This window comes from Rhinolophus sinicus, linkage group LG13 (genome assembly GCF_036562045.2).
Source record: "Rhinolophus sinicus isolate RSC01 linkage group LG13, ASM3656204v1, whole genome shotgun sequence".
NCBI classification, from domain to species: domain Eukaryota; kingdom Metazoa; phylum Chordata; class Mammalia; order Chiroptera; family Rhinolophidae; genus Rhinolophus; species Rhinolophus sinicus.
Window position 1 is genome coordinate 28,706,349 of NC_133762.1, and position 16,404 is coordinate 28,722,752.

The 16,404-nt window shown below is 45.9% G+C and overlaps 1 protein-coding gene across 2 annotated transcripts; it reads left to right on the forward strand.

Moving 5' to 3' along the window:
• Positions 1 to 1,684: 1,684 nt before the first annotated feature.
• EPPIN (epididymal peptidase inhibitor) lies at positions 1,685 to 15,586 on the forward strand. 2 transcript variants are annotated; one of them, XM_019749629.2, is made up of 6 exons: positions 1,685 to 2,593; positions 4,090 to 4,221; positions 8,211 to 8,378; positions 12,460 to 12,591; positions 13,782 to 13,949; positions 14,991 to 15,586. In XM_019749629.2, coding segments are annotated over exons 1-6 (732 nt in total). In that variant the 5' UTR covers positions 1,685 to 2,463; the 3' UTR covers positions 14,993 to 15,586. The 2 variants fall into 2 exon arrangements, 1 of the variants encoding a protein (XP_019605188.2); XR_012491328.1 differs by lacking the exons at positions 1,685 to 2,593; positions 4,090 to 4,221; positions 8,211 to 8,378; positions 12,460 to 12,591; positions 14,991 to 15,586 and adding an exon at positions 11,102 to 11,240 and having other exon boundaries at positions 13,782 to 13,920.
• Positions 15,587 to 16,404: the final 818 nt, after the last annotated feature.

Below are 16,404 nucleotides of genomic sequence, written 5' to 3' on the forward strand. Positions count from 1 at the left end.
CCAAGTAAATTAGATAACTGACCACTTGATTGATTCTGTTTCTAATTCCCACTTTTATGCTTTAAATTCTCTCATAAAGAGTGAACCTGTGAAACCCTAGACACTCCACGCTTGGACCTTAACCTTTTCACTGCACTGATATCAAGTTTGTTCTCCAAAATGTGTCAAAAGTCCACAGACAATAATTACAGTATTGATATTTTTGGGTAAGTACCGTTAAGGTGTTACATTTTATTATAATAATGACTAAAGTATAAAAATTTCCTATTGTTATGCATTCTTGAAAACCACAAAAATATAGAACAATGTACATCTGCTTTCCTAAACTTCCTTTCTGGAACACTGAGCTGGTGGGGTAAAGTCAAGCGCCACAGTCAGTGGCATGGAAGTATCATTCGACTATAGACGAACACTGTAGCAAAAACGTTAATAAAGGCAGAGCCGCAGGTCTGCACTCTCTCTCCCCTTCTCTCTGTCTTCAACCTTGCTGTGTAGCCCTCCAGCCTGCTATGTAGCCTCCAGGGCCTGTGAGTAGTAAACCTTGTTCTTCAAAGTTCCCTGATGGTTTTGTAGAGGTGAGTCCTGCAATCATAATAAGAACCACACGGCTGGACCAACCACAACATTGGCCCTGGTGGTAAAAACGGAAGGCAACCGAGTCCGGGTCTCATGCTCAGCCAATAGACCTAGACTGACCGAGGAGTTTGGCTATTTAGAATAAGCTTTTATTGTCAGAGCACTGGTGATCTGAGAAGGCAGCAGGATAACACCTTCCAAAACTGCCTTAACATTCTCAGACCAGCTTAGGGTATTTAGGGGAAAATCTAGGCATTCTTCCAGAGGGAACCTACGTAACGGTTCCAGTGATCTGCATGGAGTCTTTCTTCTGGGAACGTGGTTCTCCAGTGGTGACAGCAACCCAGGAATAATGATGGGAGTAGCCTGGAAAGAATGCTAGACCATAGAGATTGTGACCAATAAGCTTAAGGGTATTAATCAAATTTCAGGTTAATTTTCTAAAACAGGGAACTGGGACAGGGGACATTCTGAGCTCAAGCCATAGGGGGATGACCTATTGTTAAGCTGTAGGTCAAGGAAAGGTGGGACCGGGACATTGTGAAGCCTTTACTATGGGGGTCCCAACAGGCTCTGCTTCAGTGGTGGCCTGTGGGGCTCACTACAAGAGTAGATACAGAAGGTAAAAATAAATAAATAGATAAATAAATAAATAAATAAATAAATAAATAAATAAATAAATAAATGTTTGGGTATATGGATTTGGTGGAAGTTCCTGAAATTAATTAAAAAATAGTTATTTGCACTTTAAAAATGAAAAAAAAAGTAAATACAGCCAAGCATAAGTGCCTCGGGGATTCGTAGCCGAGAACATCAAAATCAACAGGCTGAGGGGCTCTGTCTGTGATCCTAAATTTTATGACCATAAGGCTGGCTTTGTCAGGCCTGTACCTCAGGTAGGACAACTGGAGAACAAAGTTTGGCCCCAAAGTGTAATAGCTACTTAGGGAAGGAAATGGGAACCTTACAGATGATATTTACTCTGAAGAGTTTCTCTCCCTCTACGAAGACTGACGGGCTCGTGTTGTGGATTCCGTGGCTCTGGGAAAGCTGCCAAGTAGTCCAGCGCTGTCTTTCCAACAGCCCCTCCACTATTCCAGTTAGCATCCAGCAACTCTGCTGAATTACTAACCTTTATTGCATTGTAGTCTCTAAGGCAGGTCTCTTCATTTCCCAGTTCCTCCTCAGACAACAGGGAGTTTGCACCAGATGGTAGAAGCTCCCTGTAAGATCTGACATTCTCTCCTCCTCTCAGAGCAACACAACCTTGACAAACACTATCTGCAAACCCTGCTATCAGCCTGCTTCCTCCTCCTTCTCTGTGGTAACATCTTTACTTTTGGTTATAGTCAAAGAATGTGGGTGACCCAAAGAAAAAAGGGAGAAAGATGGGAGGAAAGTGTGGGAGAGGGAGAAAGAGACACAGAGACCATGGGAGACTCACAGAAAAAGTCTTCCATAGACACAGAGAGGCACAGAGAAACAGAGAAACCATGAGATCAAAAAGACACATTGTCAGAGACAAAAAAAGAGGGTGTGCGAGTTAGTGTGCAGATAAAATGGGAAATGAGGATATTTCACAACTCTCCAAGTTATCAAGGAGACCCCATTCAATCCTAAGGTATCCTGGAAAGTGAGACAAGCTTGGCCCACTCCCCCTGGGTGACCGGAGGGCCCAGGCCAGCCCAAGGGGCTAAGGATCAGCAGCCATCCAATGAAAGACCCTTCCCCAGGGCTGTGGGCTGTAGATGTCAGCTAGTCACGTTGATGGTCTCAGGATCTTGGCGTTCCCAGCAGGAAAGGGGGTGGCTGGCTTGACTCCAGATCTTGTATTCAAAATACCGACTACTGAAGGAATAGGCTGGACACAGGAGGCCAGACATTTTTATGTTCTGGAACCACCGGACAGGCCAGCTCTTCTTCAGAATGGTGTCTTCTGGACTTTTGAGCATCCTGGTGCTATCCATCCTTCTAGTGAATGTCCAAGGATCTAGTCTGATTGACTGGCTCTTTCCCAGTAAGTACTGGGGCCTCAGCCCCTGCCCTGGAGAGAGGGAAGGTTGTTGGGAGAAAGGATCCAGGAATAATTATTCCTCAGACTTGAGTTGCTTTTCACCATCTTAGCCCTGGTCCTGGGTTGGGGGGAAAAAGAGAGATATTTGGAATATTTCTTCCTATTTCCCTCTCCATGGAAGATCCCTTCCATGAATGCAAGAATCCAGACCTGAGGCAATCCCTACTCGCAGCCCCTTTGAAGTAGAGGGTCTTTCTTGAGGGCAGGGGGTGAAGGCGTGGAAAGAGTCATAGGATACAGCATTTGTGGGAAGGGCTATAGGAATCTGGAAAGCCTAAGGGACCCTCTCCTCCCCCCACAACAAAAATGGCCCCCTTTCTCGGGACGTCATCCCTATCACCTCCTGATTCTTTCAAATTCTATAAAGTATCCCTGCATCCCCAGGGGTTCCGTGACTTTGGGGTAAAGGACAGTATCCAGAAGTTCCTTTGGACTTAAAACAGTAATACTCCATGACTATAGAGTAATAATGATAATTGCTACCTTTTACCAAACATTCAGAAAGCAGGGATTTAGAGAGGGATCTGGAGTCAGAGTTGGTGGGTCCAAATTCTGCCTCCACCACTTAGCGGCCATGGAATCTTGGGCAACTTATGTAAATTCTATGTGCTTCCGTTTCCTCATTTGCAAAATGGGTATATTAATAAAACTTACTTCACAGAGCTATAATAGGGATTAAATGAGATAACACATTTTAAATGTTTAGAAGAGTGCTTGACTGATGGTAAATACTTAACAAACGTTGATGTTGCCGTGATAATAGCGTCACATGCTTTGTCTCATTTCTTCCTCACAACTGTAAGGAAGGCTAAAACAATTTTACAAATGAGGAAACCAAGGTTCAGAGAAGGTAACTCGTAAACCAAAAGTTAAAATTTAAAAACCCAACCATCTGTAGCCAGGGTGAGTGATATTAATCGTTGTGCAAGAGCGCCCCCTAGAGGAACTCCCAAACACTGACTCCTCAACCAGGCCAAACGGACCAGATTCATTCAGACCAGCGGCTTTTAATAGGGTGATGTTGCCTTCCAGGGGACAATTGCAACGGTCGTTACAACTGGAGAGTGCTACTGGCATCTAGTGGGGAGAGGCCGGGGATGCTGCTAAATGTCTTACAATGCACAGGACAGCCTTCCCCTTCCCATCAAATAATGATCCAGCCCAAATGTCACTAGGGCCAAGGTTGAGGAATCCTGCCTTAGAGGGGATGAGGCTAGGGGGTGGGACTAGCGATTAGGTAAAGAAGGCAGAGAGTGAGGGGTGGTCGGCAGGGAGGGTAGTGGAAGCAGTGCAGCAAAACACCTGAGAGAACCCCGAGGAGAATTACTCGGGGATGGGCAAAGCGAAAGCAAACTTCCCTGACTGCCCAGAATTGCTTTCGGTCTAGGGAAGAGTGGGCATTGTGCTGACTCATGGTTGTAAGACTATCCCTTCCCTAGAGAGATGCCCCAGAATCCGAGAGAAATGTGAATTCAGAGAAAGAGATGAATGTACGAAGGACAGACATTGCCCGGACAACAAGAAGTGTTGCGTCTTCAGCTGTGGGAAAAAATGTTTAGACCTCCAACAAGGTAATATTTAGAGCCTGGAAATAATCAACCCTTCTACTCATGCCCTCACCTTCTGCCCACCTGGGTTGGCATCGTCCCTGGTTCGCTAAGGGCTGGTCTGAGCAAGAGACTTGGGAGACCTGGAATCTACATTCATCACTGCCCCTAATAGGATGCCTGACATTAGGTATTATCTTCATCTTGTCTGGGCCTTGGTTTTCCTAAACAAAAGATGGGTGCAGGAGTGGAATTGAACCAAACAGTCTCTTGGCTACTTTCTACTGTTACGATTTTCTGAGTCCTCCATATATCAACACTGTTGCTGCGAGTGATGGTGAAGCAATTTGTGTTGCCTCGCTTTTTGCTCCAGAGTGACCACCCCTTTGCCTGTACAAGTCCGACTTAGCATCAGGAAACCTCCCTTCACCACTCTAGACCGGAGAGTTTTTCCTTTGCTGCTGCAATCTTCACTCCATGCTCATCTCCCTGGGTTCCAGAAAGACTATCAAAGAGTCTGTGTTCATTCATTTAACAAATATGTATCGAGTGTCTCTGAGATCCATAGTGGGATTTGACCAGTGTGGTCAGGGAGGTTGATGATAGCTTCCCTGAGAAAGCAAACGTGGAGTTGAGTTCAGAAGGGTGGGTAGTAAATTTAGGTCAAAAGTGGATGGAAGGGCTTTCTAGGCAAAGAGAATAGTGTGTACTCAATAGCAGGGTCTGGGGAGTATGAGCATGGTACAAGGGGAAAAGGTAGTAGGTAGGTAGGGTCTGGTGGGCTAGAGTCTCACTGTGATCCTAAGAGCAATGGAAATCCATGGAGGCGGGCAGTGACGCGACCAGGTTTTTACTATGCCTACGGAGGAGAAACGGAATGTCTTAAAGGACTTCAGGATGAAAGAAAATGCTAGCGTGGACTAGAGGGGTAGCTGAGGGGATGGAGAAGAGTGGGATGCATTTGAAAGATATTTAGGAGGAAAGTAAACAGGACCTGACAACAGGGCAGAGTGAGAAGGCAGGAGGATGGGAAGTTGTTCATTTGCCTGCAAGTGAGGGATTCTGAATTCAGACTTCCTGAGTTCCAATCTTAGCTCCAGCTGTCACCAGTCTATTCATCTCGGGCAAATTACCAAATGTCCCTCATTGTGCCTCAGTTTCCTCAGATAATAAAAGGACCAATGTTAAAGGTTATTTGGAGGATCCACTCAGCTGATGCACATGACGTGCTTAGAGCAGTGCCTGGCATATAATAGCCACGTGACGTTAGCTTCAGTTATTTGTCATTCATGACTGGGAGCTTGTAAATAGCAGAAGCCATGCCTTTTCTTTGTCTCGTAAAGCATCTAGCACATAGTAGATGTTCAATGAATGGCTTATTCAGTCCAGATCAAAGATTCTTTATTCAATCACAGTTTTACCCTCAACATTCTGGCGAATCCTATACTGTACCAGATTACCTGCTAGGAATGGGGTTCCAAGAGGAAATCAGACACAATCCTGCTCATTAGAAATTCACAATCTCACAGGTGAGACCAAAGATGTAAACAAATGACAAACATGCCCACGAGATTCAGAAGCGCCATAGGAAAATGCAGCGTCAATTCAGGCACTTGTCAGGGCATGGATGCAGAATAGTCAGAAACACCATAGAGGAGCTGATGTCTCAGAAAAGTTTTGAAGGGAGAATGGGACTGTCACTAATGAACAAGAGCAGGGTGGGCAGAGGGAATATGGAGTGAGAGGTGTGGAAGCGTGGGACAGCATGGTGTGTTGAAGGTTGCAGGAGCATGTAGCTCAGAAGGGTACTATGGGGAGCAGGAGGCCAGAGCCACAAGCAGGGACTGGGTCCTGAAGGGCCTGTGAGTCATGGGAAGGCTTTGCCACGAAGTCAAGGTCTTAGCTGTGGAATGATGTGATCAGCTTTGTTTCAGCTCCATCAGGGCGTTCTCTCTGGTGGACAGCATGAAGGATGGGTTGGAGGGGTCAGGGACGGAGGCAGGAAGGTCAGTTCCAAGCTATCTCAACAGCGCAGGCTCGAGACACTGAGACTTAATGAGTGGCAGATGTGATTCATATATACAATAGAATATTACTCGGCTAGTTTAAAAAAGAATAGAACCTTACCATTCACGACAACACGGATGGACCTAGAGGGTATTATGCTGAGTGAAATAAGTCAGACAGAGAAAGACAAATAGCATATGATCTCACTTATATGTGGAATCTTGAGAACAATATAAACGAACAAACAAAACCGAAACAGACTCAAGATACAGAGAACAAACCAATGGTCGCCAGATAGGGGGCGGGGGGTGGGGGGGTGGAGGCGGGGTGAAAAAGGTGAAGGGATTAAGAAGTACAAATTGGTAGATACCGGTACTAAATAGTCACAGGATGTAAAGTGCAGCATAGAGAATATAGTCCATAATGTTGCAACAGCTGTGTACAGTGCCAGGTGGGTACTAGACTAATCTGGGGAGCAGCGCATAAATTATATAAATGTCTAACCACTATGCTGCCCACCTGAAACTAATATAAAATAATATTGAGTGTCAACTGTAATTGAAAAAATAAATAAAATGTTAAAAAGAGAGTGGCAGAGAGGTGAGCTACGAGAAAGTAAAAATCAACAGGACTTGGGGCAGCCGGTTAACTCAGTTGGTTAGAGCGCGGTGCTCTTAACAACAAGGTTGCCGGTTCGATCCCCACATGGGCCACTGTGAGCTGCACCCTCTGCAACTAGATTGAAACAACTACAGAGCTGATGGGTCCTGGAAAAACACTTAAATAAAAGTTAAAAAGAAAATCAACAGAACTTAATTGTTCAGCTTCAGGGATTTACTCCAGGAAACTCACTTTTTAGGTCAGTCCTGTGTCAGTTTGCTAGGGCTGCTATAACGAAGTACCACAAACTGGGCAGCTTAAACAGCAGAAAATGTAGTGTCTGGCAGTTCTGCAGGCTAGAAGTTCAAGATCAAGTGTTGGCAGGGTTGGTTCTTTCTCAGGTTGTGAGGGAGACTGTTCTATGCCTCTCCCCTAACTTCTGGTGGTTTGCTGGCAATCTGGCATTCCTTGGCTTGTAGACCTCTGTCTTTACCTTCACATGGCGCTCTCCTGTGTGTGTGTCTGCATCCAAAATTTCTCCTTTTTATAAGGATATCAGTCATATTGGATTAAGGAAGCATCCTACTCCAGTATGACTCATCTGAAACAATTACATTCCCAAATAGGGTCACATTTGGAGGTACTAAGGGTTAGGACTTCACTATATGAGTGGAGAGGACGGTGTGACGTGGTCCGATCCATCAGAGGACTGAAGGAAGAAAAGGTGCCTGGCCATCTGAAAAACTGCCCCTGCCTTCCCGGCATGGACTTGCCCTTTACTCATCATCCCATGTTCTCTTCTTGGCGTGGTTTGGAGGGCAGAGTAAATGGCTTATCATTTGTCGTTTTCAAGGCACTTCCATGTCTTTTGTCCATTCAGGACACATGTATTGAGCAGCTACTCTCTGCCAGGGACTGTGCTAGAAGCTGCACATTCAGATACAATCAAGGAACTCACAATTGAAAGGGCCGGGAGGGTGATCTCACCTGCCCGTCAAAGCAGCCTTGTGCCACAAGCAGGGTGGGATTTTGCATTCCCATTTTACAGAAAAGGAAGTCAAGGACAAGGCAGGTAACATTCGGGAGGTTGATAGGCACACACTGAATTAGGAGCAGAGCCTTGAAACCAGAGTCTCCTCACTGTCAGGGGAGGCAATGAGGCCAGTGACCAGAAGGGAAAGGGGGAGACCGATGTTCCCCTGGGATATCAACACCCAAACAGCTCCACTCTGGAGTCTCCCTGCAAATGTACATAGTACATCAATGGATCTGGGCCCCCAAGATATGCATGGTAAGGTGTAAGGAGCCTGCTCAGTTTCATCTAGGGTGGTTGCCGGAGGGACCATACACTCGCATTTTTGGGGGGATGGGCACTCTAAGCTTTCCACTCTGGGGTCTCCCTGCAGACGTATGCAACATGCCAAAAGAGACTGGTCCCTGCATGGCTTTTTTTCGCCGTTGGTGGTATGATAACAAAAATGATACCTGCTCCAGCTTCATCTATGGCGGCTGCAAAGGAAACAATAACAACTTCCAGACCAAAGCCCTATGCCAGAACACGTGCCCCAAAAAACGTGAGTCCCAAGGGCCCCAGTCTCCCATCCTTGCCAGGGCTGTGCCGGGAGGTCTGAGTGTTGGCTGGTCCATTCCAGGATGGTTACATCCTTGGCAGACCAGGTGCTGACAGAACCAGCTCCAATCAAGAGGTAAGAATATACCTCACAGAGGGTCAGACAGTGGCTTTCTGGGCACTGAGGTTGGGAAGGGATGTGAGAGTGTATCAAAGCTGGCAAGTATGAGGGGTGGAGAGAGGATGGAGATGCGGTTAAATCTCAGAGACCCAACTTCAGAGAGGTCACAGGACATCCAGCCTAGTGCTGCACATGTTGACCAACCACCCCAGGCCATTAATTTCCAGGCCATCAATGTCCTCATTACAACTCTTTGCTAGCAATCCACTCCTATCCACATCCCATTTTTCCTTTAAGGAGATTTATAGCTTCCCAAATTAAACCCACTTCCTTTTGATGTCCTATGGAAAGATGTACAAACATAACCTCAAGACTAGTTCCAAAGATAAGCGGAGCCCAAGACGCTCAGCTGGTCCTGTTTTCCATTCTCAACAGGCTTCTTCTATTCCTGAACGCGGAAGGGTACATCCAGACAACTGCCAGGTTTGGCTCACGACCCAAGGCTGTTTGTCCACGCACCTGACTGACGCTCCAGGTGGCTTCCTCTGCTCCAATCCCAGCGTTCTAAGGCCTCAGCCCTTCCCGAAAGCAAACCCCGGGATTTGCCTCCCCTGTCCTCCCTCTCAGCCTCTTTTCTTACATAACATCCTTCCGTTTTGATCCCATTTCTTCCTTTATGTCTAACTTCTAGAACCTGTGGAGCTCCCATTTTTCCCAATAAAGTACTATTTGGTCTTGTGCCTCCGACCCTGGCTAATTCACCTCTGTTGGCACATTATGGTTTGTGGAGAGTGAAAAGCTCGCTGAGGCTTCTGGAGACACCATGAAAGGGATTGAAGAAAATCAGAATCTCAAGAGCCCCCAGAGATACTGTTATGCTCCTCTGTTTCTTAAAAAAACTGCAGACCCTTTTAAGACAAGGGCCATGGACATTGGCTTAGTTTGGGCCCCCCCCCCCCGAAACCTATCCTATGATAGAGCATAGGTGAAAGTAGTTTATTTGGGAGATGAAGGTGGGGAGTGGGTTCAGTGATACAGGAAAGAGAGGAGTCGATATGAGCTGGTCACCACTATAGGAAATGGTAGGTTAATCCCACCCGGGACCTTCTAAGGAAGCATGTGAAACATGCGGCTGCATTTCCTTCATCTATCTCCAGTTATGGGGAAGCTGAGGGGTGTATCCACTGACCCCCATCCCCTACTGGATGCCTGGGGGTATGAAATCCCTCATTCTTTCAGACTGTTCTGCATGCAAGCTGAACAAGGTCCCAGGAGACAGAGAAAACCCACAGCATGCGAGTAGAGACTCTCATACTTGAAGTGGAAAGCTGTCGGTGCGCACTGAATATTATTCAGCCATGAAAAGGACTGAATAATACATGCTACACTGTGGATGAACCTCAAAAACATTACACTAAGTGAAGGAAGCTTGGCACAAAAGATCGATCATACACTCTGTGATTCCATTGATACAAAATATCCAAGATAGGTAAATGCATAGAGGTAGAAAGTAGATTAGTGGTTGCCAGACACTGGTGTAAGCTGGAGGAAAACAGAGAGTGACTGCTAATAGGTATGGAGTTTTCTTTGGGAGTGACGAAAATGTTTGGGAACTAATAAAATAAAGATGGTGGTTACACAACATTGTGAAGCTACTAAGAAGCCACTTAAAAATAATTAATTTTATATGATGTGAATTCCACCTCAATTTTAAAAACTGGATTAGGAAAACCGAAATGTGCAGTAGAACTGTGGCCTGCAACCGCAGGTGAGCTGAGAGTATTGGAAAGTTCCATGCAACAATCTTAAGGCCCTGCCCACTGATGCCCCTGGTTCTGAGGTCATAACTGACATTTCTTATTTCTCTCCAGCATCACCTATTCCACATTGCACCAGATGAGAGGAGCTCTCCATGAGCTTTAACAATCTCTCCTGCTTGCAAAGCACTGTGATCTTGACAGATTTGGTTCAGTCTGGACTCAACCTATCTCCTCCTCTACGTACTATACATGGCAATGCATTTACTCTTTGACAACAGTGAAAGAAAAGGGGTGGCCTGAAGAGAAGAAAGCGAAGGACAGAAGGGAAATGGAAGGGCAGGGCAAAAGAGACCCAGACCGAGGGAGACTCGCAGAAAAAGAGTAAAAGGCAGGCACAGAGTAAAAAAGAAAAAGGCACAGAGAGGGGAAAAAAAACAGTATGTGAGAAAAATAAGCAGACAGGAAAATAGACGTGTCAGGAGAAGAGTAAGATTGGAAAGAAACACGAGAACTAGGATTCTCTTGACCTCCAAATTCCCTTCCTGAAAAATGGAATACCCTGTAATCAAAGGCCTGCTCTGTGAAAGGAGTCTAGATGTCTCAGATGAGCTTTGCTCCCCTCCCTGGTTAACCAGAGAGCCTCCGCTGGTGGAGGATTAGGTGCTGTTTATCAAGAACCCCATCCAGCAGAGTTGATGCTATGGATGCCAGCTAGCCCACTGAAGGCCTCAGGGACTTGGCGTTCCCCAGAGGAGGGAGGGTGGCTTGTCTCTAGTGATGTGTGACTCCCGGAGTGTTAGGCTGTGCCAGGGCAGCCAGAAGCTCAGAAGCAGTTGCTGCTGAGCAGTAGTTTTTTCAGTTTTGGTGTTGCTAGCTGGGCTGGCCCCTCCTAAAATGGGGCCCTCGGGACTTCTGCTTATACTGGTACCATTCATCCTCCTGGAGAGTGTCCAGAAACCCGGGCTGGTTAAGGGGTTCATTCTAAGTAAGTATTGGGGACTCAGTCCTTCCAGTGGAGAAATGGAACTTGGCTGGGGGGAAGGAATCAAGACTCTTACAGATGAGGAATGCTTTCCCCCACCTCACCCTGGCATCCTGGGTGGGAGAGGAAGTCATCCTGTCTGCCCCCTTCCTCCTGGTAAGATGCTCTTGGTGAATGCAGGGTCCTTGGTGAATGCAGGCCACTGACTCCCCACCATCATTATGAGAGATTTCACTTCCTGGAAGTCCTGGGACCTGGAGCTCATGACAGACTAAGGGAACTGGGAAGCTTAAGGGCCTTTTCCATACGAAAGGCCACCTCCCCTAGCACCACCCTCATTGGCTTCCAGATCTTCCGGTTGTATCCCCCAAAACCCTTCCCATACGCATACCTACACCCACACCCATAGGGGATCCATGCCTTTGGGGTAAAGAATGGTCTCTGGAAGTGCCTTGCAATGCTGAGCTAGGAAGACCCCATAATGAGCAGCTAAAACATACGGAGCTCTCAGACAGCAGTGGAGCCACACGTTGCAGGTTCATATCCTGGCTCCTTTCCTTTGTAGCCATGTGACGTTGGGCAAGTTCAAATAACCTCCCTGTGCTTCAGACTCCTCTGTTTATAAAATGTGAATATCCATAGGGCTTACCCATAGAGTTGTCATGAGGATTAAGGAGCAAAGGACAAGAGCACAGTAAGCACTTCATCACCATTAGTTATTATTACACCGCAGGCAGCTTAACAATGGCTTTACAGGTGTTGCCACATTAATCCCCAAAACAAACCTTTAGGCAAGTGAGGGAATCAAAGTTCAGAGACGGGGCCTGCCATACCAAGGGCTGCACAGATTTCAAAAGCCCAGCCATCAGACTCCAGAAATGGAAATTTCAATCACGAAGAGCTACGGCACCCCTGCCCTCACCCAGGCAGTGCCCAAATACAGGCAGGCCGAGTGCCCAGATAGTCCTAGGAAAGAGCGTCCTTCTTCCTGAAACTTTGTGGGTGGTGAGGGTAGGGGGTAAGGCTGGATTTAGGGATTAGATGGTGAGTTGTTAAGGGGTTGAGAATGGGGGCAGAGGTGTGAAAATCATGAGCTGCCTGAGGGTCACTACTTTCTGGGGACCATGAAGTGAAAAGAAGCTTCCTTAATTCTCCCATGGTGCCAGGGGCCTGGGAATGGAGGGCTCTGGCCCCTTCAAGGTCCCTTATTCCCCTCCCTCAGGGCTTTGTCCCAGAAACAAAGCAAAGTGTGATTTGCAAGAAAGGAACCAATGTACGAGGAACAGACATTGCCCAGAGAAGACGAAGTGTTGTGAGTTTAACTGTGGAAAGAAATGTTTAGACCTCAAACAAGGTAACTTACAAATCCCCTGAGCTATTCAATGGCCCCAACCCCCACCGCCACTGGCGCTGTCGGACTCTTTCCCTGGGTCACTGATGGCTGGTGTCCAACCAAGAGTCTGGGTACATCTTCTACTTGATACACAGCCTATCAGCGCTGGACAGGGGTGGGTGTGGGGGTCCTGGGTTTTATTTCAATTCTGCTCCTAGTTAGGTATGTGATATAACAGTTTTTCCTTTATGGGCCTTTAGTTTCCTCATCTGTAAGAAAGATGTGGGCATTGGACCATATGGTCTCTTGGCTACTCTTCTATGATCCTCTGACATGCCAAGTAGCCAGTGAAGTCCCATCAAATGCCAACGTGGTGTCAGGTAATAGGATAGCTATAAGTGACAGGTATACGATTTTTATTTCCTAGCTTTTTTTTTTCCCCTAGATCTCTCTGTCTACATAAATCCAAGATGCCTTCCCTAACCTTTGACCTCCTACACTCTTTCCTCCCTGCTCATATCACTGAGTTCTAAAGAAGACCATCAAGGAGTATTCATCCATCCATCCATTCATTCCACAAATATTTACTGGTGGCCCTGACACATATGATGGGCTCCACTTGTTCAGTGTAGCCAGGGAGCTCAGAAAAGGTTTTCCTGTGAAAGGGATTCACGATTTAAGATCTGAAAGGTCTTAAACTATAAGGTTCTAAGGAACTCTGTTTGTAATTCATAGCACTAGGCACAAAACAGTTGCTCAATAAATGCTCCTTGAAGTTCAGGATACATTTGATGTTTTATTGTGAACATTCCTGAAGCATCCCATCCACTCAGTGCCCAATTATGTGCAAGGAACTGGTAATACCAAGATGACAGAAGACACAAATCTCACATTCTCATAGAGGAGTCAGAATATGCGAACAAATAATTACACGGAAGTGGTAAATGTATGTGCAAGATTGAGAAACAATAAAGAAAAGCAAGGAGTGAAAAACAGAGCCAGGAAAGGTATCATAGAAGAGTTTGGTGTCTGGGAAGGGTTTTGAAGAGTGAAAAGGAATGCACCTCATAAGCAAGAGTGGAATGGACATTCCAGGCATGGGCTGCTCTAAAATATCACACGCTTACACTACTCCATGCCTTTGCACATGCCTAGAATGTTCTCTAGGGAGGCAGGCACCCAAACTGCTCTACTCTGTAATCTCCTTGCAGACGTATGCAGTTTGCCAAAGGTAGTTGGCCCCTGCCTGGCCTACTTTCGACGCTGGTGGTATAATAAGGAAACCAAGACGTGCTCCATATTCATCTATGGAGGTTGCCAAGGGAACAATAACAACTTCCAATCTGAATCAGTCTGCAAGACCATCTGCTCCAAAAAATGTAAGTCCCAGAGGTCCCAGTCTCCTAGGCTCACCTGGGCCACACGGGGAGGTCTGGGTGTTGGCTGATCTATTCCAGGAACTTGGCAGGTTTGGGGCTGACATAACCGATCCAATCAGGAGATAAGAACGTGCTTCACAGAGGGGCAAGTAGAGGACATTTTGGGGAAAAGAGGGTGGGAAGGGGAGCAACAGTCAAAGTTGGCAAGTATGAGATGAATAGGGGGTGCAGAGAGAGGAAGCAGAAGTAGTGGAAGAAGGCGGCCCAGTGGCAGCCCAGCCCTGGGTACCATGCATGGGCCAGTCACTCCAGGCCTTTACTTCTAACCAAATCTTGTCACCCATTCTCTTCCTTTTCCTTCTTAAGGTGAGTGTAGCCAGGACAACCACAGGCTTTATTGACCAAACCAAGACACTTTTGAGAGTAAGAGGGGATTAACTATTATACTGGGCCAACAGGCATAAATGGGGACTCTACTGGAAAAACCAGAACAATACGATCACTCTCTGAGCCCCAAAGTCATTCCACGTCTGTTTTCTCTTCCTGTAAAAAGATGTAAAAATCATCGCATCTCCCTTTTTCCATTCAGTGTAAGATTTGATTCCTAAGGGGTTTAGGGCCCAAGCATCTCGCCCTTTTCTCTCCTGCTATCTCGCAGAGTCGTCAACATTTGGGGTAAGATAACCTGAGTTGGAACAACCCCCAGGATTTGATGCATAACCCAGGGCTCTCTCCATGTGTGTCTAACTGATGCTCCACATTCGTTGCCACTTGTCAAATCTCAGCTGCCAAGACCTTGGCTGTTCCAAACACCAAACGCCAGGATTTTCTTACACCCTTTCCTCCAGCTCAGCTTCTCTTCAAACATAATGGCCTTCGCCCTTGGACCCTTTCTCAGGGTGTGACCTTGTCTCTTCAACTTCCAAGGCCCCCATTTATCCTTTGGAAGCCCCCACTTTCCCCTAATAAAGTGCTCTGTGAGGTCGTCTGACATCTCTGAGGCTGAATAATTCACATCTACTTCCTGTGTTCACTTTTCAGAGAAGTCACTGGGTCTCCTAGTGAGGCCAAAAGAGGAGAATAAAAATCCTGAAAACTGAGGACTCTGGCGATACTGTTGTCCTGGTAAAATTGTCATTAAGATGCTTAAGAATGGAACTGGAGCAGATCCAGGTTTTGTATGGTTTAAAGCTGATAAAGTTAGGGAGGTCCTTTCAAAAATGAATACAAATTTAACTAAAAAGTGCATATTATTTCAAGTGAGACTGGAAACTGCAACCAATTGCAAATTTTAAAAAGCTAACAAATACCACAAGTTGCATAAAATCCATATATATAGATTAATTAATTAAATTTTTACGTTTATGAAAGCAATTCTGTAAAACTCAATTTCTATAGAAAGATAATTTGGTCTTTTGTTGAGCATGGCTGATGTTCAACACAAAATGATTTGCATTTTGATTACAGTTGCGATGCATAAAATACATGCCGGGATGCACAGCCATACTCAATATTTGTCGTTTTACTACACGTTTGTGCCCTGAAAACGCAGGAATTTAAATAAATTCTCTTTTGTACAATTCCATCAAAAAAGAAAAAAAGGAAAGCTGCCTTTAAAATTGTACATATTATTGAGTATATTCTTGTGAGTAAAGAACTTCTGCTCTAACAGGCTTCCATAAGAACTGATTCTTTTATATTTATAAAGTTATGTATCTGATGTTTGAAAGAATTTTCCGCAGACTGATTTTTCTGGCTCCACAGTTCACAAACCCAGTTTCTCCTCCACCACCCACACCCTTCTAGGGTAGGTACATTCTACCTACGACCTCCATGTCTTAATATCATCACGTTAGAGAACAGACCCAGCAGCTGATAGGACTATTGCTTAGAGCCGTTCCTACACCAGGACAGAGAGCAGCAACTTACGATACATAGAAATGACTGAGAACAACCTAAATATATCCCACTAACTCGAAACTAAATGTATCCACAACTCAACTTCCTTTTATCTGGATGCCAAAAGTGCTAGCAGCCACTCCACCACCACCCGCCCCAGGAGAAGTGTGACATAAAGAAAGTCGGAGTGGAAACGGAGGGCAGTTGGACTGATTATGGTAACAACACCTTACTTTTACAGATAATACAAATCACTTGAGCTTGTGAACATGATACTTGGGACACTCCCAGAGTCGTCTTCTTTTTTTTCACGTGAGCTTATTACACTAAGATCTAACTCAAGAACAGCAAGATGGAAGAGGTGCATTGGACAAGCTGTATGGGAAGGCGTACAGAGCTTCTCTGCTCTCTCTGGGTGCACCACTCTCCCCACTCTCCCCATGTTCACCACCATCAATGCTCCCCAGAGTCTTAAAAGGGGCCTGGCTCAAATGAGGTTCCCTGAGACTGGAGCTTGATCAATTTCATGGTAGATCCATCTCTGAAAGGTCTCATG

Excerpts from the sequence above, each read along its gene's own strand:
- EPPIN (XM_019749629.2), top strand. The coding sequence starts at position 2,464 with ATGTTCTGGAACCACCGGACAGGCCAGCTCTTCTTCAGAATGGTGTCT. Across the intron at positions 4,222-8,210 it reads ATGTTTAGACCTCCAACAAG|ACGTATGCAACATGCCAAAA; the intron begins GTAATATTTAGA and ends GTCTCCCTGCAG. Across the intron at positions 12,592-13,781 it reads ATGTTTAGACCTCAAACAAG|ACGTATGCAGTTTGCCAAAG; the intron begins GTAACTTACAAA and ends ATCTCCTTGCAG.